We start from the raw sequence: 26,183 nt of genomic DNA on the forward strand, positions 1-26,183 counted from the left end.
CGGCAGGAGACAATAGAAATGTCCATCTGCTGGCCTGCTGCGTAGTATGCGTGTGCGTACAAGAAGCCAAGAAGGAATGGTAAAAGACGAAGGGGGAACCCGGTTCTTTCTCGCTGGGGACCTTTCCATTTTCAACGACTAATTGGGTCGTAAGATAGTTTTTTTCAACGACTAAAACAGGATCAGACCGCGCAAGGTCAGACAAAGGTTAGTTTTTTGACCCGTATACGTGTACAGGTACGAGCTCTGAAGCTTTCTACTCCTCGAAAGAAAAGGACCGCGGTCCACGGAAGCAATGAGAGCGAGCCGATTGGAGACCGACATGTACGCACGCACGGTCACGTCTGGCGTACATACGCTTCGTCGCTGAACTTTCCGGTTTGCCTGGTTCGTCTCCTGCTAGTTGGTTTGTTGCCGGTTTCACATCGCGGCATCAGATTTAGCAGTTGACGCTTCAGTGCCGAAAGAGCGGTAAAAAGGAGGAACGAGCTAGAAAAAAAGAAAAAGTCCTCGTGTCCTCCACTCGCTGGGTTGCTACGCACTACTGGTTCAGAAGTGAGAACAGGCCTAAGCCAACGCACCGAGCCACTCTCTCATCCCGGGTTTCGTTACGTGAGCTCCACCTATCAGCAACCCACAGACTCGCTCGCCCTGCCCCGTGAACCAGTGCCGAAACAGCGTGCGAGCTGCACGAATTCCGCTCTCGGGAGCGCGAAGCGTACGGCGAGGGGCAAGGAATATGTGGCATCGCGCTCGCGAGATGGCCCCGAAACCGAAGCACGGAGGCCGGCAGGCCCGGGCGCGGGCGGGCCGGTCGTGGCCTCCGACTCACCGCGCAGCATCAGCACGCGCGCAGGACAGCGGCCGACCGCGTCCAACACCAGCCGTCCGTCCAACACCACGCGGGCGGAGCGAAACCGCCCGGCACCAGTCCGGCCTCCCCCCTCCCGCGGCATCCCGCCCACGGGGCTTGCCGTCCAAGAAAAGGCCACGCCGCGCACTGGTGCCAGTGCCCGTGGTGGTTTCGCGCTCCGCCCACCGACCGACTTGTGCCCTCCGCCTGGTCGCGTGCCTTTTCACAGAGAGAGAGAGAGAGAGAGAGAGAGAGAGAGAGAGAGAGAGAGAGAGAGAGAGAGAGAGAGAGAGAGAGAGAGAGAGAGAGAGAGAGAGAGAGGAGGCTGTGCCACGCTGCCAAATCATCATCTCCCTCATGGCCTCAACCCATGAGACGAGAGGTCTGAAGGTCTCCCCGTGAGTTGGTGAGCTCGTGATCTCCGCCCTAACGCAGAGCTGCGCGCCTGCGCGTCGTGCTGGCCTCACGAAACAGAGTGCCGCCTGTGGATTGGGCTCGGCGTTGCTAGGTCACTAGGTGCTTCTTGCACGGTAGGTCACTCACTTGGCCCTACTAACTTTGGTCGATGTTCAGACGTAACCACCGGTCGTCTGAATTCGTCAGGTTTGCAGAATGGTCGCTGACTCGGGGGCAGTTCGATCAGCTGCGACGTCAGGCGCGGCACCAAATTAACCACCGGTTTGTCACCAAATTAAACTGCAAACATGCATTTGCACGGTGACGGTCAGAAAACCAGCATCGCACTCGGAAAGTTTCAGCCGTCAAGACCTCTCCCACCACCCCCTGTATCCTGATGCTCGCTTGACAAATCAGGTACCACGCCGAAACCTGCCTCGGGAGTCAAAAGGCGCGGAAGGGGACGCGGCTACTAGAGACAGCCGTCTAGAAAGGATCCCGTCTCCGCGCTCTGCACTGCACCTGGGGGAGGCGCATGTTCGCACATGCACCTTGGCCCCGGTTTCCAGGTTCAGGCATCGCTTGGCAGCGGGAAGGAACACGCTCTCGCACGCGTCGTTTCGATCATATCCGCCTTCACCAGATGGAATCATGGAATCGGGTTCAAAAAAAAAAAAAGTTCACGCGAACCGCGGAACCAGTGCTTTGCTTCTTCTCGCCAACCAGCTAGGAATTCGAGGAATTGTGTATGCGTTGCTACTACTAGCTACTACCCTCCAGCCGACCACGTTTCAACTTTTTTCTAGATCATCTTTAGGTGTTGACGACGCCGGGTCCTCTTTTCACTTTTGGAATCGCAACTCGTGTTTCTTCCCCTGGATGTGTTTGTCGGTACCATGAAACGTGAATGGATGGACCGTGGACGCCTGCTCCGTCCAAACACAGGAGAATAGTATAACGTTTAAGCATCTCTGAAATGCAACCCCAACGGCCAATAATTGTAGCTGTTTGGTTTCCTCCAAGTTTATTCAACCCAAACCCGGCTCTTGAATGATGATGTATCTAGGATGAACGCTTACCGGCACCAATTTTAGGACTTGCTCAGGGTCTAGCTAGAGCCCGTCTGAACATGAATCCGGAGTTCCGACTTACGGTTACAGCCGGGGTGAGATTACATTAGAACGAGGCTACCCAGGATCTATGCAAAACAGCAAGGATTAGTAACAAAAAGACGTTGTAATCTATCCCGGTCGACTAAGAATGGGTTCAGGAAGTAGAATAGCTAGCAAGCCTTGTGTGTGAATTACCCTGCAGATGAGGAATCCAGCTGGATAGATGAAGGCACCTCACCAAGTGTAGAAACCTCCGTCTCAAACTCACTGCTGAATCTGTTAGAATTGCCAAAACTTAAAATTAACGGCAAGATTATCCAGAATCTTAACATAACCTAGTTCATGACAAATCAATCTAATGCGGAATAAACGGTAATTTTTATACCAGCGTTAGCAGTTGCAGCAGCCATTTACGCCTGATCCGTAGAGGAAGTAGGCGTTCTTGTCGGTGCAGGAGATGCAGCGGCGAATCGGCTTCCTCCGGGCGCCAACGGGAGTGCTTGGCCTTCCAAACCCCTCCAATGCCTTTAGCGATCAGACTAGCGGTGGCTAGGGTTTTAGATTGAGATTAATCAGGTCATCAGGGTGCTAACCACGACCTTATGTTTATAGGCACTGTGGGGCTGGGGGCCAGCCTCTGGAAACAGGCCTAATGGGCCTGCTGATCACAGCCCATTAGGGTTTATCATTACGTTTCCTTAATCACGTTTAGATGGTTTAAACGTTTTTCTTAACAGTGAAGATCACAATATCTTAACAGAATTTATTTCCAACATTCTCCCACTTGATCGAACGGTTAAGGTTAATGTTCGTATCATACTAATGTTCATCCTTAGTAGTAACAGAAAGTACCGGACCAATGCGTCGTCAGTAGCTTGATGCACTACTGGGACCCCATTGCCCACAGTCTCACTGAAACACCTCGGTAGAACGCTTATTCATTAGTTGGGAGTTATAATGGCCCTAAACCAGGACCTAAAGACTATCCACCAAACCCATATTAGTAACGTGCTGCTTAAACACGTTCGGTGGTAAGCCTTTAGTGAGCGGATCCGCTAACATAGAATTAGTTCTTATGTGCTCAATCTTAATGGTTCGATCCTGGCATCTTTCTTTCACAACACGATACTTAAGGTCAATGTGTTTGGAAGCACCACTTGACTTGTTGTTACTCGAAAAGAATATTGCAGACTGATTATCGCAGTATAACGTTATAGGTTTCGTAATGCTGTCAATTACCTTGAGGCCCGGAATAAAATTCTTAAGCCAAACAGTCTGTCCAGTTGCTTCATAGCATGCCACAAATTCAGCTTGCATCGTCGACGCTGCAACTAAACTTTGCTTAGAGCTTTTCCATGATATAGCTCCACCAGCTAACGTGTAGATATATCCTGACGTAGATTTTCTACTATCCACACATCCAGCAAAGTCAGCATCAGTATAACCCACAACTTCAAGGTTATCTGATCTTCTGTATGTGAGCATGAAGTCTTTAGTGCCTTGGCAGTAACGTAATGCCTTCTTGACACCAACCCAGTGGATCTTACCGGGATTTTTTTGATATCTTCCAAACATTCCGGTAGCAAAAGCCAAGTCAGGACGCGTACAGACTTGTGCATACATCAGGCTTCCGACAGCTGAAGCATAAGGTATGTCCTTCATCTCATCTGATTCCAATTGGTTCTTAGGACATTGGGCTTCATTAAACTTATCGCCCTTCGCTAATGGAACAGGTGTGGCCTTACTCTTATCCATATTAAATCTCTTAAGCATTTTCTCAATATATACCTTTTGAGACAATCCTAGTACTCCTTTGGTCCTATCTCGGTGTATCTCAATGCCCAGAACATAAGAGGCTTCACCAAGATCTTTCATATCAAAATTGGATGAAAGAAATCCCTTTGTCTCATGCAGCATACGCTTATCGCTGCTCGCTAATAGGATATCATCCACATAAAGCACTAGAATTATAAATTTACCACCCTTTATCTTAGTGTAGATACAATTATCCACATCATTCTCCTTAAATCCGAATTTCTTAATCACTTGATCGAATTTAAGGTTCCACTGTCTTGACGCTTGCTTAAGCCCGTAAATAGATTTCTTAAGTCTGCATCCTAAATGTTCCTTGCCCTTCACAACAAAACCTTCCGGTTGTGCCATGAAAATGGTCTCATCCAAGTCACCATTCAAGAACGCAGTTTTGACATCCATCTGATGTAGCTCTAAGTCATAATGAGCTACTAGCGCCCGATTCTGAATGAATCTTTCTTAGACACAGGGGAGAAAGTTTCATTATAATCGACCCCTTCTTTTTATATAAAACCTTTGGCTACAAGCCTTGCTTTGAATCGTTCGACTTTCCCTTTAGAATCACGTTTAGTCTTGTAGACCCATTTACAGCCTACTGGTTTGACTCCATTAGGAATATCTACCAGATCCCAAACATCATTAGAACTCATGGACTTAAGCTCTTCTTCCATGGCCTCAACCCATTTGGCAGAGTTCTCACATGATACTGCCTCTTTAAACGTGTTCGGATCATCAGCTTTCCCAATATCATACATATCTTCACTTAAGTATGTCTCATAATCAGGGAAAACTGTCTTTTTCCTAGCCCGCTGTGATCTTCTTAATGGTTCTACAGGCTGAGGTGCTGGTTGAGATGCAGCCTGAGGCACCTCGATAGGGTTCTCATCTTCAGCATTAGGCGCCATTTGCTCAGCTTGTTGTTCGCTCGCAGGCTCAGGAGCTACTTCAACAGGCGGAGTAGCACTAGTACTCTGAACAGGAGGCGTAATCTGATCAGATGGTGTACTCTGAACGGAAGGAACAAACAGCGGCACTAACTGAGGTGTTACTGTTTCTTGAATTACGGGGATGGGAAGCTCAGCCCGTATTTCTTCAAGATTAATTTCCCTCCTCGGAAAGCTCCCACTGATTCCTGCATCCTCTAGGAATACAGCCTGCCTGGTCTCAACGAACTTAGTGAGGCGATGAGGACAGTAGAATCGGTATCCCTTGGACTTATCAGGGTATCCGATAAAATAGCAACTCACCGTCTTATTATCTAATTTCTTTTGCTGTGGATTAAATAATTTAGCTTCGGCTGGACAGCCCCACACACGTAAATAATTAAGCGATGGTTTCTTCCCAAACCACAACTCATAAGGTGTTTTTGGCACAGATTTGGAAGGAACACGATTTAGTATGTGCGCAGCTGTTTTTAATGCTTCCATCCACAGCTCCACAGACAAAGTAGAATAACTAAGCATACTACGTACCATATCCATTAGTGTACGATTACGACGCTCAGCAACTCCATTTTGCTGTGGTTCGCCCGGCATACTGTACTGGGCTTTTATGCCATTCTCTTCAAGATACTTAGCGAATGGTCCAGGTACTTGGCCGAATGGAGTATGTCTCCCATAATATTCACCACCTCGATCCGATCTCACTAATTTAATAGTGACATTATGCTGATTTTCCACTTCAGCTTTGAATATTTTGAATTTATCTAATGACTCGGATCGATCACGAATGGGGTAAATATAACCGTAACGAGAGAAGTCATCTGTGAAAGTAATGAACGAGTCAAAACCATCAACAGACTTTACTGGGAACGGGCCACAAATATCAGTATGAATTATTTCTAATAGGCCCGAACTCCGAGTAGCTCCTTTCTTAATTGTCTTAGCGAATTTCCCCTTAATACAATCAACGCACTGTTGATCTAAGTTTGAGAGATCTAATGAATGGAGTATCTCTTCTCTTATGAGACGCTCAATTCTCCCCCGCGAAATGTGGCCCAAACGACAATGCCACAATTTCGAAGAAGTCTCATCATCACGCTTACGCTTATGCGATACATCATCCACATTCATTGCAGAATAAACATTATCAAGAGAGAGCAAATAAAGATCGCCTTGCAAATGACCAAGGCCCACACTTAAATTATGAAATTTAATGTTGCACACAGAGTTGCCAAACTCACAAATATGTCCCGACTTATCTAAACGCGAAACAGAAATAAGGTTTCTCTTCAAACTGGGAACATAAAGAACATCATGCAAACTAAGGTTGAAGCCGCCTGGTAACTCCAAATCGAAGCTCCCAATGCCTTCAACCTTCACTTCATTGCCATCAGCCACTCTTAGGCTTCGCTCCCCCTCTCTTATAGTTCGGATCGAACTGAATACCTGCAGTGAATTGGAAATGTGCACAGTGGCACCTGAGTCAATCCACCAAGTATTAGGAGAAAAATTCACTAAGAACGATTCATCAATGAAAGATACATAATCAGTAATTGTACCTTTATTCTTAAGCCACTCCTTAAATCCATGACATTCCTTCTGCTCATGTTTAGGTGACTTGCAGAACTTGCACAGTCTCTCATTAGAGGTCTTCTTATGTGACACGGCCTTGCTCTTATGGCCCTTAAACTTTTTCTTATGCTGTCTGTTGCTCCCAGACTCAGCCTGATGCTTGGAAGTGTTATTCATGCTAACACGCCCAAAGCGCTCGCTGACCATGTTGACAGCATCCTTCATCCTTTCAGCTTTCTGCCTTTCTTCTTCCTCAACACAGTAACTAATGAGCTCAGCCATGCTCCAAGTCGCCTTCTGAGTGTTGTAGCTTATTTTGAAGGGACTGTACTGTACTGGCAGAGAAGTCATGATGAAGTGCACCAGAAAACCATCAGAGATAGCCATATCCAGTGTCTTCAGCTTATTTGCCATGTCACACATGCTCATAATGTGCTCCCTGATTCCACTTTGCCCATCATACTGTGAAGTCAACATCTTCATGATCAGGGTGCTAGCATAAGTCTTGGAAGAACTCTTAAAGTTCTCCTCCACCTTGGCAAGATATGCCCTGGCGCTCAGATCATTACCATCCTGGTCCTTATCAGGAATAGCACCACAGATGGCCGGAGTGATCGTGTTCTTAATGATCATGCTGGCCATTCTGTCTGATCTCTCCCACTTTTCAATGGCGGTACGATCACCATCAGGATCAGTGGGCTCTGCTGGCTTGTCTTGACGTAAGGCGAGATCATACTCGCACACAGCAATGGCAACATTAACATCTTTATACCAGTTTGGATAGTTGGTGCCATTCAGTGGCTCAATGGATTTCAGGTAGCCCGTCACAGTGTTCACTGGAAAATTATGAGAACAATAACTTCATTAAACTCACAATTAAGATGCGCATAAAAAGTATGAAATTAACCCTACGATGGTCTAATTAAAATCATACATAAATTTCAATTTGCATCACCGATGGGGAAAACAAACGAAATTTATCATTAAACTCATAATTAAATCAACGATGGTTAGAATTAATTATAAGTGCTCTAAATAAACTTCCCGATGGTTCCATTTAAATAGAGTGCATCTTAATTGCTTATGGTGGATGAACATAATTTTCAGCGAATAAATGTAATTAAAACAGAATTAAAAATTTACATAACTCATGGAAATTAATTAACATAATGCTGGTAATAATAAGTGCAACAGAAATAATTAAAACTTTAAACATAACAGCAATTAACTTGAGCTTTAAACATAAGAAACAGTAAATAAATTACTTTAAACATTAACTGGGCTAAAACTCATAAAACAGCCCAAAAAATCCCCTCTATACGCGCAGCCCAATCTGCACATTAGGCCCATTTGGCCCATTCCGCGGAAACCCTAACGTGGGTGAATCTGGACGCTCCATTCCGATCGAACGGTCCGAAACTCATGGCAGCTCGGTCGGAATGAAACCCTAAAATCTCACTCCACTTCATCCTCTCCCACCCCCGGGGCACCGCCGCCGCTCAGAGGCAGCGCTGGGGGGCGGCGCTGGCGCGCGGCGGCGCGCGGCACAGGGGCGCACAGACTCACGCGCGGGCCCCAGCAGCGCGCGCCTAGCGGCGCTGGCGCGTGGGCGGGCGCGCCGGCTGCGCGCTCGGGGCGGCCGCGTGGCGCTGCGGAAGCGGGCGGCGCACACGGGGCGACCGCGTGGCTGCCGCTCGGGCGGGCGCAGCTGCCGCGCGGGCCCAGAGGCGAGCGGGGGGACCGCGCGCGGGCGGCCGCGCGGGTGCCACGCGGGCGGCGCCGGCTGCCGCGCGGGCGGGCGCAGGCTGCCGCTCAGGCCCAGCAGGCGAGCGGTGCCAGCTGCCGCCCGCTCGGGGCGGCCGCGCGGGTGCCGCGTGGGCGGCGCTGGCGCGCTGGCCCAGCAGCGGCGCGCGGGCTGCCGGCGGCCGCGCGCAGGTGATTTTTTTTTTTAGGGTTAGGGTTCATGACGGGATCTGAGATTTGTATTCCCCTTCCTCTTAATGCTTACTTATGCATCTTGTTCATGATTTTGAATCTTATTTTGCGGAAATTAAACATGAACAGAGATCTAATTTGGGAACAGATTAATTAGCAGCATGCCCTAACCTTAATTGCATAGCTAATCATCGATTTTGTCTCGGTTTAACAATGAATTAGAATAAATGTTATACCTTTGCATCTAATCCGAGACACTTAGCATTAACAGATCAAGATTAAACTTAAATTTGACATAAACCGAATTAGATTAGATCTAATCTCGTGATCAGAAAACTAATTAACCATGATTTAGATCTAATCAAGCATGATTAATACATAAAACTTTTCTACAGGGACTAATTGCGTCTAAAAAAAAATGAATTAACCTTAACTGTGCAATAGGATCTAATCTGCACAGCATCTCTGCATCTTAAAACCGACGAAACAGAGGCATAAACTTGGCTCAAAAAAATGACCGTGCATGACTAGGTTAACCTGGCTCTTGATACCGATTGTTAGAATTGCCAAAACTTAAAATTAACGGCAAGATTATCCAGAATCTTAACATAACCTAGTTCATGACAAATCAATCTAATGCGGAATAAACGGTAATCTTTATACCAGCGTTAGCAGTTGCAGCAGCCATTTACGCCTGATCCGTAGAGGAAGTAGGCGTTCTTGTCGGTGTAGGAGATGCAGCGGCGAATCGGCTTCCTCCGGGCGCCAACGGGAGTGCTTGGCCTTCCAAACCCCTCCAATGCCTTTAGCGATCAGACTAGCGGTGGCTAGGGTTTTAGATTGAGATTAATCAGGTCATCAGGGTGCTAACCACGACCTTATGTTTATAGGCACTGTGGGGCTGGGGGCCAGCCTCTGGAAACAGGCCTAATGGGCCTGCTGATCACAGCCCATTAGGGTTTATCATTACGTTTTCTTAATCACGTTTAGATGGTTTAAACGTTTTTCTTAACAGTGAAGATCACAATATCTTAACAGAATTTATTTCCAACAGAATCCAGTCATCTCCAAGAACCTCTCTGGTATCATAACTACTTAATTTTACTACATATACGGACATAAACAGGATCATACTTGGGAAATGGAATAAAATTAGCTCTGTCATCTGAACCTTCATATCTGAACTCTAAACTGAAGCAGCCCTATAAGTAGCTTTACTGTAACACTTCTATATACAAGCAGTGTAACAAGCAAAGGTACATAAATCCTTGTGATTCACCTGGATGATGATGTCTAGGTCCTGCACAGGTAATCTGTAGGAACAATAAGCAGAAAGAAGAAAATATATCCTTTCGCCTTCCTGGTGGTCTCTCTCTCTAAAGACGGGGATGAAATCCGGTAACGATTCAGCAGAGGGTGAGGAGTGAATCAGCTGAAGGCTATTGCTAACTGAAGAATCATTTTTATTGCAGGATCGTTGCACCATGAATGCCACTGTGAGTAACTTATCTTCTCTGAATCACCTATAAGGCTATAACCTCTTCCATAACGTAGATTTGTTCAGTGAAATCTTGGGATTAACTGGAAGAAGACCATGCCTTGTTTGAACTCTCGATCAACTGGCAACCGTAATCTCATACGTCAGGTAAAAATAGCACAAATGGCCATTGGATAAGGATCAGCGTGATGCGTGAAGGCTCTTGCGTAGGATCACGGGACATGACAAGAGCGTACGGACGAACCTGCCATGTCGGCTGCTTGAGCTCAAGCGTGCGCGCGGTTGCTCGGCGAGCTCGCTTGGCTCCGGTGGCTGCCATGTCGGGGACTTGCTGCGGGAGCAGAGCGTAAAGATGGAGATCCCAGAGCTTGACTGCTTAAGATGGCGATGGCGCTTCGCGCTCCCCGTTGGCACCGATAGTCAGGAGGGTAGTGACGGCGGCGCCGGCCGTCCGGCGGACGAGGCGGAGGTGGAGTGGAGGGACTCGGAGCCAAATTTGAGAACCCAGGGGGTACTTTGCATATTTTTGGATCGTGATTAATAATTGAAATCCAAACCAGGGCTCTATATGTAAAATATAGGGGTGTTTATAAATATTTGGGGGATACTTTGAAAATAATTGGATCACGATTAATAGCCGCGATCCAAATCAGGGGTCCATATGTAAATAATAGGGGGTTTTGTGGGTCTTATTGTAATATTTCAGGCCGGCGCCGTGGGAGCTGGCGAGGTCGCCTCGCCGCCGCCGACCACCGCTCGTCCCTTCGCTCTGCATCCCCGCGAGATTCCTTCGATTTTGCGCCCGCAGATGCTGCCTCCGGCCACCCCCCCCCCGAATGACCCACGGCCCTAAATCCCCAAGACTAGGAGATCCCGCGGTGGCCTGTCGCCATGGAGGACGGTGAGGACGAATCACACTAGCAACTGCTTAATGGCTACAGCTCAGGCACTTGCGCCGCCCCTCCGCTCTGCAAGGCGTCCATGGTCCGCAACCTGCGCAGCGCAAGCAGGTCCATGGACTGACCCAGCAGGGACAAGTCGAGGATGCAAGTCGCTATCCCGAGTTCACTGATGACTGACCTACTGTTTGTCAACAGATGGCGGCCCCATCCGGCCATCCCCACCACCAGTAAGGCCAGCGGCGGCGAACTGTCGATCAGCTCTTTCAGATGAAGCGTCCTCTCCCCGTGATTGGGGAAGGTGGCCTCGGCAAAGGTGGAGGTCGACAGGATTGGGGAGAGGACGGGAGGGGCGGGGGCGTCGTAGCACTGGGGCTTGCGGGCACTGCTGCCATGCGCGTGGTCAAGCAAATAGGCTCCCATCCCGCATAGGCCGCGGAAATCAGCTAGAACATTTTTCTTGCTTAGGCAAATGTTTGATAGCATTTTGCATTACGTGAAAGGTGCACAATTCATGCCATGACTCATGAAACACTAGCTCAACTGCCTTTTCCATTGCAAAATCTTGATCTGTATAGAATGTTTTGCGTTGCTTTCCATTATGTGCTTGTAGAAAGGTCTCAAAGAGCCACCGAAAAGACTCAAATGTTTCATCATACATTAGAGCAGCACCAAAAACTACCGTTTCTCTGAACTGGTTGAATCCAACAAAAACACCAAAAGGCCGACTCTCTCTATTTGTCCCAAAAGTAGTGTCAAAGGAAACAACATCACCAAAATGTGTATAGTCAGCAATCATTTTAGCATCAGCCCAAAATATATTTGCAATATTCTCCTCAATATCCATTTGTGTCGCGTATTGAAATGATGGGTTTGCTGCTATTTTATCTCAAAAATATTGGAGCATGCTTCCCGCTTCACCATATGCCATCTCGCGTTGCCGCTTACCTCGCAAATAGTTTTTATGGTCGCGTAGGGTGTAACCCAGATTAAGCGGCCCACCCACTTGGCGACACGCTAATTCATGTGATGCTTTAGGATCTATTCCTGAATCATCAGCTGTTTCTATTTCAAAAGCTTGCAATTTTGAAATTTTTCTTTGTGACACCATCAAGTGAAAAGTTTCTGGTGAATGAAGTTCATGGTTATGTTCCAACTTCAGATCATAAACTTTATATCCATCTGTCTCTTTATCATTTACAAGACCCATACGCACTTCACAGTCTGTTCTTGTTTCAGCTCGGGGACATTTCACTTGATCACTCCTCTTGTCCTTCCCTCTATGACTTTCCTTGGCACAAACAAATCTACATGATGTTACCTTTCCATCAATCTTACTTTTGTTTGTATATTGCTTCCTAACTTCAAAACCACTCTGCCCACTGTAGGCTAGCCAAAACTTCCAACCCTCTTCTGGATTTGTAAATTTCATGCCAACATGAGAAACTAAAGAGGGTAATACTTTCTCCCTGAAATTCATTAGTACTTTTATCAATGCTTATACAAGAAAATCATACTTATTAAGGTGATAAGTCGAGTTAAGGCGAGCCACCCCCTTTTTAACTTTTAAGCGTAAAGGCGTAACGCGAAGCGACGCTTTACTAACTAGTAAATATAGAAAAATAGTACCAATTATAACTTGAATTTTGAATTTTTGAAATAGTAGATGACAAGTTCAAAGTAAGCTGCTCTGCTCAACCAAATACAAGAAGCATGCAGTAAGCTAGCAGGCAGGTCCAAGCGTCCGGCACGGCCAAATAAACAAAGCAAGTAGCACAATCATCTTGCGTAGTACACAGCTGAATCAAAAATTACTAGCTGTCAGAGAGTATTATTATATTATCTAGCAGAGAGAATGACGCTTCAGAGAACCTGATGGTATGACAAAGAAAATAGAAGAATCTTACTCACGTGTAGGGTCTGTAAGTATCTCCATTCACTCCTCACCCATCTTCCCTTGAAGCAGATGAATCGCTCTTTGCCTTCAAAATCCGTTCTTCTTGCCGTCTCAACTGCGAACGATACTGTGTTGGAGTGTGTTTTCCCTCCAATCTACTTCTTTCCCGCTGCTTTTTCCCTCCATCAGCACTGGCGGTGGCTCTTATAACGGAGCTCTCGATGAGAAAAATATTGGGCCAGAACGTGGGGCGAAGGTGCAAAACATAACCAGCTAAGTGTACAAGCCCATCTGAGTTGCGCACCGCGGGTACTGCAGCCGATCTGGCTCCGCCGCATAGCATGCGACCTGCGAGAGATGCTTGCGGCCGGTGCCGTTGCTATAGAAACCTGCAGGTACGCTGCTCGCCAGTTTACGTCTTCGGGTAGATATTTTTTTGGGCAAATGGGCAATGATGTTTGATTTGGGTTGCAAGGTGAGCAGACGATCTGTGTCGTACTGTAGCTATTATTAGGTTCTGATCTTCCATCACGACGGGACAAAAAGTGGCGATGTTGCACTTTCATTGTTGGCTAGTTGAAATGATAGCCCTGATACAGATAACACAAAGTGGTTGTCCTAAGATTTTTTTTAAAAAAAACTGGAACAGGCATATCAGAGAACCTTACATTGTCTCTATTTTAGTCTCTTTAAAAGGACAATCATTGTAGGGTCCTCTCTTTTCCTTTTCCTGTACTTGATTGAGATGTCGGACCGAGAGCTGTATTCTTTCTTCTCCTTTCTCAGGATGCCAGCCTCGTTTCTTAATTTCTTCCACTTGCAGGAGAGGAAGCCATGGACTCCAAGGGCCAGTTTCTCGAAAGTCCCCTGCTAGAAGAAGGCAACTCCTCGCTAAAGGTTGTCCCTCCCTCCCCCTCATGCTTGCGTTTGATCCCAATTGCTTGCAGTAGAGCTAAGCATCTCCCATACTGGGCCACAGAAATAGCCTGACTCGTAGTCAGGCTAGATCTGCTCGCATAGTTTACACAAGCAATTATGAAAAATTCAGGGCTGGTGTAGCTCATTTCGGGCTACCTTCTTGCTGTCTAGGACCAGAATGGAAAGGCTATCGCAGGTTGGGTCTGGCTTGGGCTTTTTCCAAACCTTTTTTTTTGGCTTTTTGTCTAGTCTAGGCAGGGCATGCTTGTGCAAAATGCTTGTTGACAGATGCACGTTCATTTCCAGACATTTAGTGAACTAGTGATTCAAATTTTTGTAGTGTACATCCATTATTTGTTGTACTATCTGTGATCTGGAGTTCTGAAATCTGAACTATTGATATGGTCGGTTATCTAGGTTCTTCTTCAAGCCTGTGACAATACTACCTTGCTCCTAGTGCCTGCAAACAGCCTTATGGTTTTTCCAGCTTAGTTTTCTGAAATATGATTGCTCTTAACTAACTCATTCAAGTTTGTGAGAAAGTTTGGGGAGTTCATGCCCTTTTGCAACAAAGTACGCTTAATAGTTTGGCGGCCCTTTGTCCTTCTAATGCAGTTTATTCTAATTGCTTCAAATGACATGGAAACACATCATAGTGCTGCTGCCTGCAAGTATAAAAAGTATGGAGGAAATTCTGTCTGAGTAATATTTTTATCTGATTAATTCCTCTTGAAATATTTGCATGACTTAAACCTTTAAGTCAACAAGTCAATGCATTCTACATCTACTGACCACGTGCAGAGGAGTTTAAAGAAAACCTGGGAGAAAATAAATAGTGTATGATGGGCAAAAGAAATACACGATAAATCTTTTGCTGTTGATCTTTTTTCAAAACACTGAGGCTAGGGTGTTTCCTTTTTTTTCCTAATTTCTGTTCTTACACCAAGGATAAACATTACTAGCAATCTACTACTACGGTTAGTTACGTTGCATAAATTTACATATTTTTTTATCTGTGAAAACATGTATGTCATTTTGGTTATTTTCTTGACTGTGAAATGCAGAACGCTATACAGCACACAGGTGATGGTTCTGTTTGCATCCGTGGGTATCCTGCTTCCAAAGAACATACAGGAAAATGGAAGGCTAGCACCTTAACCATAGGTAAGTAATCAGAAAAGTTCTATTCTATAGTGAGCCTTTACTTTTGGAAGGTCAAATTTATTGAAATTCTTGTGTTAGACCTTTTACTGGTGTGTTCTTTGTTCTATACAATATCCAACATAAAACAAAATACACTGCTGCAGTTTGTTCATTCTGCACGTACCTGGCTGTTTCTTCTATTGCAAAAAACCTAGTCAGTTATCTCACAAAAGTATTACATGAAACAAACGTGGCCGCGGCAAGAAATGTTTCAACTTGGCAAGGCACTAATTATCTTGCACCTCTATTCGGAGCCTTCATAGCCGATTCATATATGGGAAAGTACTGGACGGCTCTGATCTTCTGCATAATCTCCATTATTGTAAGTGCAAAATTAGCCTGTACTATTTTAATTTTAGTGCTAACAGTAACTGTGTAAACTTCACAATCTCTCTTTTGGAATGAGATGCTTTTAAGAGTATATGTGAAGAGTAGTAATCTTCTTTTGATTACGTAACACATCGGTGTTTTGATGGATGGTCAAAATAATTGCCTTTGGTTTCTTAAATCCTAAAATTTTCCATTTACCTACCTTCTGATGTAACTTGTACTATTAGATGTCTATTCGACCCTAGAGCTCAGCCTATTTGGATTATGCTCAAATGAAGCACATGAAAGCTAAAATAAACTTTTTGGCATGGAATTTGTCATTGAACCGTAAGGTGGCTAAATCTTGTCAAAGTTGCCAAATTTTGCTAAGGCAATGTTGTCTTGGGTATCAAACCAACAGACACCATCTTTCTTTAACATCCTTTTTCTATCCTGTTGATGCAGGGAATGTTGATGTTGGTTCTGTCAGCAACACTTCCGTTGATCTATACTGGTCCCAATATTTTGCCTGATTGCATGGATACAGTCTCATATCAGTACATAATCTTTTTTGGCTTATACATGGTTGCTATAGGGCATGGTGGGCAAAACCCTTGTGTTACATCCTTTGGTGCTGATCAATTCGATGATAGTGATGTAGAGGAAAGAACCAAAAAGAGCTCTTTCTTCAGTTGGAGCTATTTCATACTCAATGTTGGTTCATTGATCTCAGCAATTATTATGGTGTGGATCCAAGACCATAAGGGTTGGATATGGGGTTTTGCCATCTCTGCACTTTTTGTCGCTTTTGGTGTGGGTATTTTTCTCTTGGGGTCTACTGTCTATAGATTTCAGAAACCTGGAGGAAGCCCTGTTGCAAGAGTGTGCCAGGTTATTGTTGCAGCTAGTCTCAACTTCAATAAAGACTTGCCATGTGATTCTTCACTACTTTATGAGATTCCGGGGCAAGTTTCAGCAATTGATGGAAGCCGAAAGTTGGAGCATACAACTGGACTCGAGTAACACTCTATCCTGATATTTTATTGCTTATATTAAGCATTTCTATATGTTTGTACTTCTGCATAAGTTTTGTTGAGCCATTTGCGAAGATAGATGAATATGGTCATTTATTTGTAATTTTAAATTAGATATAATCTTATAAAGAAAAATACTACTGCGCACTAGATGAAATTCTAGAGCAATTTCTCTTGCAATCGGTGTCAGCATATGTCAGCACTTGTATTCTGCCTTTGTATTCATTGGAACAGCATATGTGTGCTAAACTTCTTTCCGCAACTGTTTATCTACTCACAAATAGCTGGAATTATGCAAAACTTGAACTAAACTTTTGTTTTATTGCAGAATATATACCCGGAACACCATGACTGACGTGTTTGGTTATGTTATGTAGAAATTCTTTAGGAAAAACCATAAATTGCAATGAACACATTCCCATAAGTTAAATTTACTAGAGCTTCTGCAAATTGTTTCTAACCTTTCCCTAATAAAGCAGCATGTGCATTAATTAGTTCTGTTGGTGATTAATAGAAGTTTACTTGCATTCAATTTCAGTTTTTCTTAGACTATTCAATTTCATTATATTGATAAGGTAGTAATAGTACAGACATATCCTTCAGTGGTGGTGATATTGTTCTTTCTCTTAGGTTCTTTGATAAAGCTGCAATTGTGATGTCCTCTGATCGTGAATCTTCTGGACTTCTTAATAAATGGAGAATTTGCACTGTCACTCAAGTGGAGGAGTTGAAAATTTTGATCCGGATGCTCCCTATTTGGGCTACCATGATTTTATTCCCTACAGTTTTGGCACAAATGTTTTCAACATTTATAGAACAAGGGATGGTAATGGACAAACACATTGGCTCTTTCGAAATTCCTGCAGCATCCTTCCAGTCTGTAGATGTTGTTGCTGTCCTTGTACTGGTTCCAGTCTACGAAAGAATCCTTGTTCCAGTGTTCAAAAAATTCACTGGCATGGCTAATGGCATTACCCCTTTGCAACGGATGGGGATCGGCTTATTTTTCGCCACACTCTCAATGGTGTCAGCAGCACTGGTGGAGAGCAATCGGTTGCAAATTGCAGAATACAAAGGCTTGGTGGACCAGAACGTTGCTGTCCCAATGAGCATCTTGTGGCAAGGACCCCAGTACTTCCTGATCGGCGCTGGTGAGGTGTTCTCGATCATTGGGTTAAACCAGTTTTTCTACGAGGAATCACCAGACGCCATGAGAAGCTTATGTCTATCATTCTCACTAGCTAACATCTCGGCTGGGACTTACCTTAGTTCGCTCATCGTTTCTCTTGTGCCTGTGTTCACTGCTGGAGTTGGCCGCCCGGGGTGGATACCTGATAACTTGAATGAAGGGCATTTGGATCGATTCTACTGGATGATGGCAGGGTTGTGTTTCTTGAGTCTGCTAGCCTTTGTGTTCTGTGCAATGAGATACAAATGTAAGAAGGTTTCCTGAGTTTTGTCGACGTAGAAATAGCAATATCTGAAGGGTTTACTCGCCCTGAGATACAAAGGTGATGATTTTCAGATATTCGATGTGAGAGTCTGAGTCTGACGCCCCATTTTGAGAAACAACGATGTTCTGAACTTTGAATTTTAAATTTACCAGTTTATCTGGGAAAAAGGGAACAATTATATTGGAAACTGTTTTCTTTCAGAAATTGCAGAAGTGTCTTGGCATCCATTCCTTTTCACTACTCCTAGTCCTAGCACAATCATTCCATTCATCGAGGAAAGCCTGCTGGTCAGTGATGGCGCAAACTGGGCAAGGAGGGGTTAGTTAGTGGGCCGTGGGCCATGGCTGGCCTCTCGGCCCGCCCAGTTGCACAGCTCATCCTGGCCCAATGTCCTAGCACGATCCGACCCGATCCACTGGGAAGAAGTAGCCGAAGTGGCCCGATCCAGGTATGGTGTGCCCAAGATTTTTTTTTAAAAAAATTAAAAAAATTAAAATCGAAAAAAGGGTGCCGATTTGGAAATATCCAAAAAGGGGTACCTCCCGCCCGGCCAACGGGCGGGAGGCGTGGGGCCGGACACCTCCCGCCCATCCAACAGGCGGGAGGTGCCAAATCTTTTTCTAGACCCCTCCCGAGGGTCTCTTCGCGAATAAAAAACTTTTCCTATTCGTAAAGAGGCCGCGTCCCCAACGGGCGGGAGGTGCGGGGCCCCTACAGTGCCGAGGGGCATCCCGCCCGTTGGGCGGGCGGGAGGTTCCCCTCCCCCTAAAAGAAAAGGGAGGAGAGGAAGCGGCGAAGCCCTGTTCACACGTCGTTTTGGAGATATATTCTCGTTCTAGTCGTATAATTATTTGAAAATAACTATAATCTAGGAAATATTTCTTAGGGTAGTTATATTTTGAATAGTTTTTTAAGTATTTTCAATTATTTTTAGTATAATTTATATTCTAAATAGTTTAGAATCTGGAAAAAATAATCTGGGAATTGCTGAAACTTAGGATCGATGGGAGCTCCTGCACACGGAAGTCTGTTCGGTGTGCTGGACTGGGACGGCGGCTGCGTCAGTTTATCGGAGTTGGAGGACGGCGGCACCGGGTCAGACATCATTGGTCCCTCCCAGACGTATGACGCTTCACCTCCACAGACCCAGGATGACCCGTTCACGCCGACGCCTCCTCCGCCTCGTCCTCACCGTGCTCCAGATGCACTCACGTACTCGGAGGAGCACATACGCCGACGACCTAGAACTAGGGGGGAGGAACAAGAGAGCGCGAGGACCGGGACAGGCGGAGTAGATACTCCTGATCCGGTGCACTCTATATATTTAAACTGTTTTTTATATCATACTATTTTATTTTTAATTGTTTGATGTATCGTACTATCGTAATATTTGGATTCTACGTTGCAAAATATTATCATTTAACCATCTTCATACGAGTTTTAGATACAGTAATCTTCTTCGTAAAATTGAACTAAAATTTTATATGTATACAAAAGAGTATGGCGAATAAATCTTGTATTTAAAAAAAATATGAATTTTAAATAGTTTATAAAATATAAATTCGAAAAAAATAAGAAAGACATAAATCCGGGCACGGGAGGGGCCTTTGCCGCCACGGGATGGGGCTCTTTGCGAATAAGAAAAGTTTCTTATTCGCGAAGAAGCCCTCGGGAGGGGTCTGGAAAAAGATTTGGCACCTCCCGCCCGTTGGATGGGCGGGAGGTATCCGGCCCCACGCCTCCCGTCCGTTGATAGGGCGGGGTAACTATTTTTGAAAATTTTTCAAATCGGCACCTTTTTCGAATTTAATTCTTTTAACCCCTTTTTTTTAAAAAATTCGTATGCCCCAGCCCCGAGCTCGGCGAGGCAGCCCGCCTCCCCGGATCCACCCGATCGGAGCCGCATGAAGCCGATCGGACGGGCCTCAGGCACCCAAGGGGCGGACGGTATTTCAGATACGTCCACCCCGTCGGTATACCAAATACCGACCAACCCGGGATCGCAACAGACGCCGCGGCGCGCCGGAACTCCCCCGCGCTCAGACCGTGCCTACCTTCCCTCCCTGTCGTCCTGACGTCCTTGCCGCCGCCGCAGAACTGACGAACACGCGTTTGAGGCAATGACCGCCCCTGGGATGAATACAAGCATGCATGCCGGCGCTTGATGCCATGCCTCGCCGTCGCCGGAGCACTTGCAGTCCCCTTCCTTGCTTGCGCCATTGCCGGCAGGAGCACTTGCCGCCACCGTTTTCTCAAGAGCTCGTGCTCGCTGCAGACGCCGCGCTCCTCTGATCCGCCGACACCTCATGCTTCTCTGTGCCTTCGCTGTTTAGCCGTGGCCCGTGGCGATGGAGGAAAGTGCCACGCAAGCTGCCCCAGCCGCGGGGGAGGCCGGCCAGGGAAATCCACTCCGGTCCGGTGGCGGCCAAGAGTCGCCGTGGATATTCCCCGTCGGCGATTGGTGCTTTTGGCCGCAAGATGGCAGACGGATCAATATGACAGCCGCTGCGAGGCGGGAATGTAGGCTTCGATGGGACATTTTCACATTGAGGAGGGGCATGCTAATCCATGAGCGCGCGCCAGGAGCGCTTCTAGCGCTTGATCTCCAACATCAGCTGTCTTTCCTTTTTTGGAAATTTTTTTCCACAACTTTCTTATTCTGGATAGTTTTAACTTGTAAATACAGTTTTTGGGCATAATTTTTTGCAGACACATTCTGAAAGATAAATTCTCATCATAACTTTTAAAATACACACAGCTTTTAGGTATAAATCTTTTCTAACAACTCCTTGAAGAATAATTTTTTAGCACAACTTTTGCAATACATATAATGTTACATACTTTTTTCTCAAATAATTTGTGGAGGATAATTTTTTAGCACAACTTCTATAAGTTGTTATCTTTATTAGGAAGATTTCTCGCACAATCTTTTTACGCACAAGTTCATCATACAACTTCTAGATACAATTCTTGGTATATTTTTAGTACGATTTTATAAAAAATTTGTTAAGAGAACTTCAAACATAATATAAGGTAAAAAGGAAAGGAAAAGAAATGATAGCGCCTGCTATTACGAACGTAATGGGAAAAAAATAAAAATTAAAAGAGAAAAAAATTGAATACCTAGTCCGTCAACCTGTCAGGTGGGTGGGGGAGGGCTGCAGTCACGTCGCGCGCCAGGAAGAGCTGTAGCGCGCGAGCGCAGAATTGGATTCTCGCATTGAGGATGGGCATGGCGTTTTTATGCTGCACAATAGATATTAGGTTCTGATCGTCCTTGTGGGGTCTGTTCATTATTTTTTTAGTGACCGGTGACGTTTCACTTGCATAGAATGCATTACTGACATCCCTCTGGTATGAGAGAAAGTTTTACAGGTATCAATCGACTTCTGGTCTCGTTTACGTGTTGATAGATGCTAGTATTTTTTGGGTGTTCCATGAAAAACGTATATAGAGCCATGCGCGATGTTGTCAGTGTATTGATTTCGCTGATGAAAGGCAACCGCTTTTCATAATTCTGTCAGATTAAGAACATAGCATGGGTTTTGATTCTCCCAGGGAAATAATCAGCTTCTCAAAGTTCATCAATCAGTTACATGACTTTCATACCAAAATATAAGTGGCATACGGGTGTTCTCTGTGTCCTAAGAGTATTATAAAACTGGACCAATTATCTCATGCAAAGTACATGTGTTGCAGCTTCTGTTGCTGTTCCCTTAATTTGGATGTTTTTTAGAAAGAAGAAATTTTCTTTTGCCCGTACTTGATTAAGACGTCTGAACTAGAGTTGCGCTATGCGTTCTTTTATGTTCATGTTGTCTATGTTCTCCACCTTTCTCAGGGATAGAAACCTCATTTCTTCATTCTGATCCTAGGACAGGGAGCCATGGACTCCATGGGCTAATGGGCCAGTTATACAGAAGTCAAGTCCTCTGCTAGAAGAAGAAGACAACTTCCTCCAAGAGGTTCGCTCTCTCTCTCACTCCCACCCTCTCATAATCTCATGCTGCTTTCGGCCCCAAGGTATCTGGAGTAGAGCTTAACTTCCTCCTTGCCCGGCCAGAGAAAATGCCTGACTCATTTCAGATGGCCGGTATTTCTATGCAAATTTTTACTCTGAAAAATAATTACGCAATAGAATATGAGCTTGGCTCGTTTCAGGGTGCCTTTTCACTCCGACGCTGCCCAGGCTCAGCTCAAAATGGATATCTATCTGGCCGTTTGGGCTGGGCTTGTGTGGATTTTAGGTCGTATTTTTTGGGGGCTTAACTTAAGCTGCTAGCGGTTTTGTTTAAACCTGGTTTTGGTGGAATGGTTTCTTATTTGGCATGCTTTATTTCGGTGGGAGATGGTTTGACCTGCGTGATGGTGTGGTTCAGTTGGGTTTAGCAATCAAACCGGTTTAGGTCAGTGTGGTTAAGTTTGAATGCGTTTTGACCGTTTCTGTTCGCGTGCGTCTCCACCGGTGTTGCCACCACCGCTGCTGGCCGGGCACCATTCGCGTCGCCTCTTGCCAGCACAGCACTGCTGCTCCCGGGGCCGCCGCCGCGTGCTGCGGGCGAATCCGTCGTCATGCCACGAGCGAGGTCATCGCTTGGCGCTTGCTGCGAGAGAATCCTCCGCCGCGCGCTGGTCAGTGGTCACCGCCGCCACCGCGTGCTGCCGGCGAATCCATCGCCGCGTCGGCGGGCGAGACCACCGATTGCTGCGAGCGAATTCATCACCGCGCGCTAGGCACTGCCGCACTGGCGGTCCCAGTGTCCTGCATCAAGTTGAAGCCCATGGAGTGGACCAAGCATGAAATCCCATGAACTGAGACCAAGCTCCCTCCAAAGTTTCTCAAGTTATATTACACTCAGTGACGCATATGCTAATCCCAGTGACGTGTAACTGGCTATCTGAAGCAATGTTTCTTTTGAAATGCGCCAAACTTTGGCTTTAAGTGAAATATATTATTGTACTTAACCTGAATTATGCTATGTCTGGCTTTTAATCTGCAGCACTGTCCACTCTGGGTCTGTCACGTCATCACCGAGTCAGCATGATATGAACACGTGTCAGAAGCCACCTTAAACGGAATGCTGGGATTTTTTAGATAAAGGAAAATCCCGGCCTCGAACGATGAACGTCTACAGCCAAACGTTATAAGAGTTCTTAAACTCTAAACCTCGAAACTGAGGAATTAATACAACAAGAGTGAAAGAGACTAAGAAAAAAAAGTAGAAAGACTAACCTTCACACTTTCCCTAAGTCTTTGCTTCGATCTTATCTTGATCCTTGTCAGCAATAAAAAACTCTTTGCATCTATTGTCTTCTTAGAAACTTTTGATGTGAAAATCGTTCTTCATACTTGTCTGTCAAACACTTCATAAATATATCTTGTCACGTAGACACCACACTAAGTTGATCTCTACCACGAACTCCATTCCTCTCACATCTTCATCCCTCCACACTGACCATGATCGTCCTCCAAGTACTCCATAGTGACGTCCCAGTAGACTAGCAACACATCAAGCCGTCGCCCGAACCAACAATCAGTTTGGGAATGCTGGGACGACGGTTTTAAAACATGAGGGGCGAATGATTTTCTAGTTCTGGAGTCAAGGAAGAAATCGAAAGAAGTATAAAATTATATAAAATAAAAGAGGTTTCAACTAAAGTGGCTCGCCAACTTCTTAGTAGTAGAAAGAACAACAGCTGCTTGCGCGTTCTACTCTCTTATTAAATAAAAGAAAAACTAGAGAGATGTCCTCATTATTTGACTTCACACAGTATCCCCGTTGAATCGCAGACTCAGTTTCACTTGTGATTGTGTGATCTCATACAACAGCCGCTAGCACGGATGTGGGATGTCCTTCTGATTATGTGACCTCACGCAGTATCGCATTGAATCACAAGACTCGGTTTTACTTGTGACTCTGATCTCACAATATCTGATCACCTCAGCTGCCTCACAAGCAAATGAAATAATTAGCAAGTAGATTAACGAAAGTGCAATCGTTCATGAATACAACACTCTTGGGGTGAGAAGTTTTCTCATAGATACTTTTTTCGCAAACATGGCAAGGCACATGTTTTATTAAGAGAAAGAGAAGAAAGTGCGACCTTACAATGTTCTCAATCCAAACTATTCGATCTGGACCGGAAATACTAAAAAAGAAGATGATACATGCAACATTTGTGCGACAAAGCTCTAACCACAAATTCTGAGTCGTAGAAGCGTGATTAACGACTGCTGGTGCCGATTCTCTGCTAGAATATCCATTGGCATCGTTCCTCCCTAATTCTTTGACAAAGTAAGATGATTGGCATTGCAGCGACCCTATTGAACACCCGGCTCGTTGGTTGCGCTTCTTCCAGATTAACCAAGATGTAAGAAGAACCAGAGCGTCTACGACAAACCCACTGCTGCAGAGCTTCGGAATTTTCTTCTGAAAGTGGAATGCCCAAGTATCGACAAGGGAAAGACGATAACTAGCATGGGAAGTATTGGAATGCCAAATCGACCGTTGCTTCATCACACCTGATCGGCATAATTTGGCACATGTCCACATTGGTTCTCAATCCTGAAGCACCCGCAAAGAGCTCAAGAATGGCTAGAAGAATAATAGGATCTCTTGGCAATGGCTTGGAAAAGATCACTAGGTCATCTGCATAGATTGATGCCCGGTATTTGATTGCACTGAAAGCCTAGTAAATCCAAGCTGTTGCAAGACTTCCAAGACGAAAGACCAACAAACTGAGTCAAACGCACGCGAAAGGATTCTCTTTACACTACAGATGATCTATATATATGTCACTACCTCTCATCCGCAGTGCACCATGGTCTTCCGGTTGTTTTCCAGTACTGGTGGTGAAAGACTGAAAGAGCTCATGTGAGTGAAGGACCATTTGCATGTCCTGGTGATTATGTGACCTCACAGGCTATCAAATCGAATCACATTAGTACCGCGCTCTGTAGCAGAAGAGCTAATGCAACTTCACTCCTGATCGTGTGGTGTCACGCTATTCTTCTGTGATCAGATCCCTGTCCTCACCGCTTGCTCGGCAACATTATATAGCCCGGGTAGCTCTCTAGTAGTTGAGTACGTAGAGGACTATCCACTAGGAAAGGAACACACTTCTCTGCAGTTTCTTCTGACTTCTGAAATCCTCAGCTGTGAAACAACACTCCTTGCTCTGCAGCAATAGAGAAAGAAACGGGTTGCTGACAGAACAAGTATGTTTTTTCATTATTCCTTGACAATCTGTCACCTTTCCCTTTGTTATGCGCCTTGAACAAGTATCATGATGAGTAGACGTTACAGGCAATGAACTTCTATGCACACAAGACATTTTTGCATAACTCCACCCAGCCCGCCTTTCCTGCTTGTCTACTTCATGCATATTTACTTGGTTCGCCTAGCATTATATATGGATACAGCGGACCTTAGCGCCCATTTCACAACTATTCAGTCGTTTCCGTACCTTGTTTTTGACTAAGGCGAATCATAGAAGGTAGGAACGTTGCAATCAAAAGAGGCATATATACCTGCTTTGTACATTGCTACACATAAATCTTACTATTTCCAAACTCTTCAGTAATGAATACTACAAGAGGAGATTCCACACATAGACAGAACCATGGAGAACCCTTGCAAGCCTCTTTTATTTAAGACTCTCTCTCTTTTTTTAAATTTTTTTTGCGAGTAGTAAGCTAGGAGTTCTGCATTCAAAGGAATTTTTTTTAATACTCATAGGCTTTTTGTTTGGGTACAGACCCGGCTAGCAAGGCTAAGGGCGAAGGCACCGAGAAAAACGGCAACGAAGGTAGTAATTATTAACTCTCTCTAACCATCTTTACTGTTTGTAACCTTTACCCACAAGTATTTGAATAATATATAAATTCTGTAACAAATTAAAGGCTACCATTGGATTCATATGTAAATTTAAACAGTAACAGTCGATCGTTTATTCTGGAGCTACTATGCAGTCTCCATTGATTATTTCTGTAAATTAAACCTGTACACGCTCTAGGCATGGGTGACTTTTCGATCTTATACCAGTTAGACGTACGTAGAAGTTATATCTTAAGTCATGCATAGAGAGTATAAAGGTCATAGCATATTGTTCTCGAAGTTCTCTCTGCTGCTATTGTTTACGTCATCAACAATAATGCAAGTAAGAACTGCAAACATCATCATGTTGGTGAAGAAAAGCCAATTTTTCTCAACATAAATTCGGAACCCAAATTCGAAGGGCTTTTAACTTAAACATTGGTTTGGAAAGTTGATATTAAATTCGACATTTGTACAGGAGTCACAAAAGATAAGTCATATAACCTCAAAGTTATACAGAATGGATACAATAA

The 26,183-nt window shown here is 45.0% G+C and overlaps 1 protein-coding gene across 2 annotated transcripts; it reads left to right on the forward strand.

The window, feature by feature from the left end:
• The first annotated feature begins 11,364 nt into the window (after window positions 1-11,364).
• Window positions 11,365-18,033, forward strand: LOC112876421 (protein NRT1/ PTR FAMILY 8.3-like). Of its 2 annotated transcripts, XM_025940522.1 has the most exons (7): window positions 11,365-11,450; window positions 13,256-13,310; window positions 13,739-13,812; window positions 14,898-14,997; window positions 15,141-15,358; window positions 15,811-16,364; window positions 17,010-18,033. In XM_025940522.1, exons 3-7 carry the CDS (start codon window positions 13,750-13,752, stop codon window positions 17,830-17,832), a joined length of 1,758 nt encoding a protein of 585 aa, XP_025796307.1. In that variant the 5' UTR covers window positions 11,365-11,450; window positions 13,256-13,310; window positions 13,739-13,749; the 3' UTR covers window positions 17,833-18,033. The 2 variants fall into 2 exon arrangements, with proteins under 2 accessions (XP_025796307.1, XP_025796308.1); XM_025940523.1 differs by lacking the exons at window positions 11,365-11,450; window positions 13,256-13,310; window positions 13,739-13,812; window positions 15,141-15,358 and adding an exon at window positions 15,594-15,698 and having other exon boundaries at window positions 14,908-14,997.
• The last annotated feature ends 8,150 nt before the right edge of the window (window positions 18,034-26,183 follow it).

This window comes from Panicum hallii, chromosome 9 (genome assembly GCF_002211085.1).
Source record: "Panicum hallii strain FIL2 chromosome 9, PHallii_v3.1, whole genome shotgun sequence".
Taxonomy (NCBI): Eukaryota; Viridiplantae; Streptophyta; class Magnoliopsida; order Poales; family Poaceae; genus Panicum; species Panicum hallii.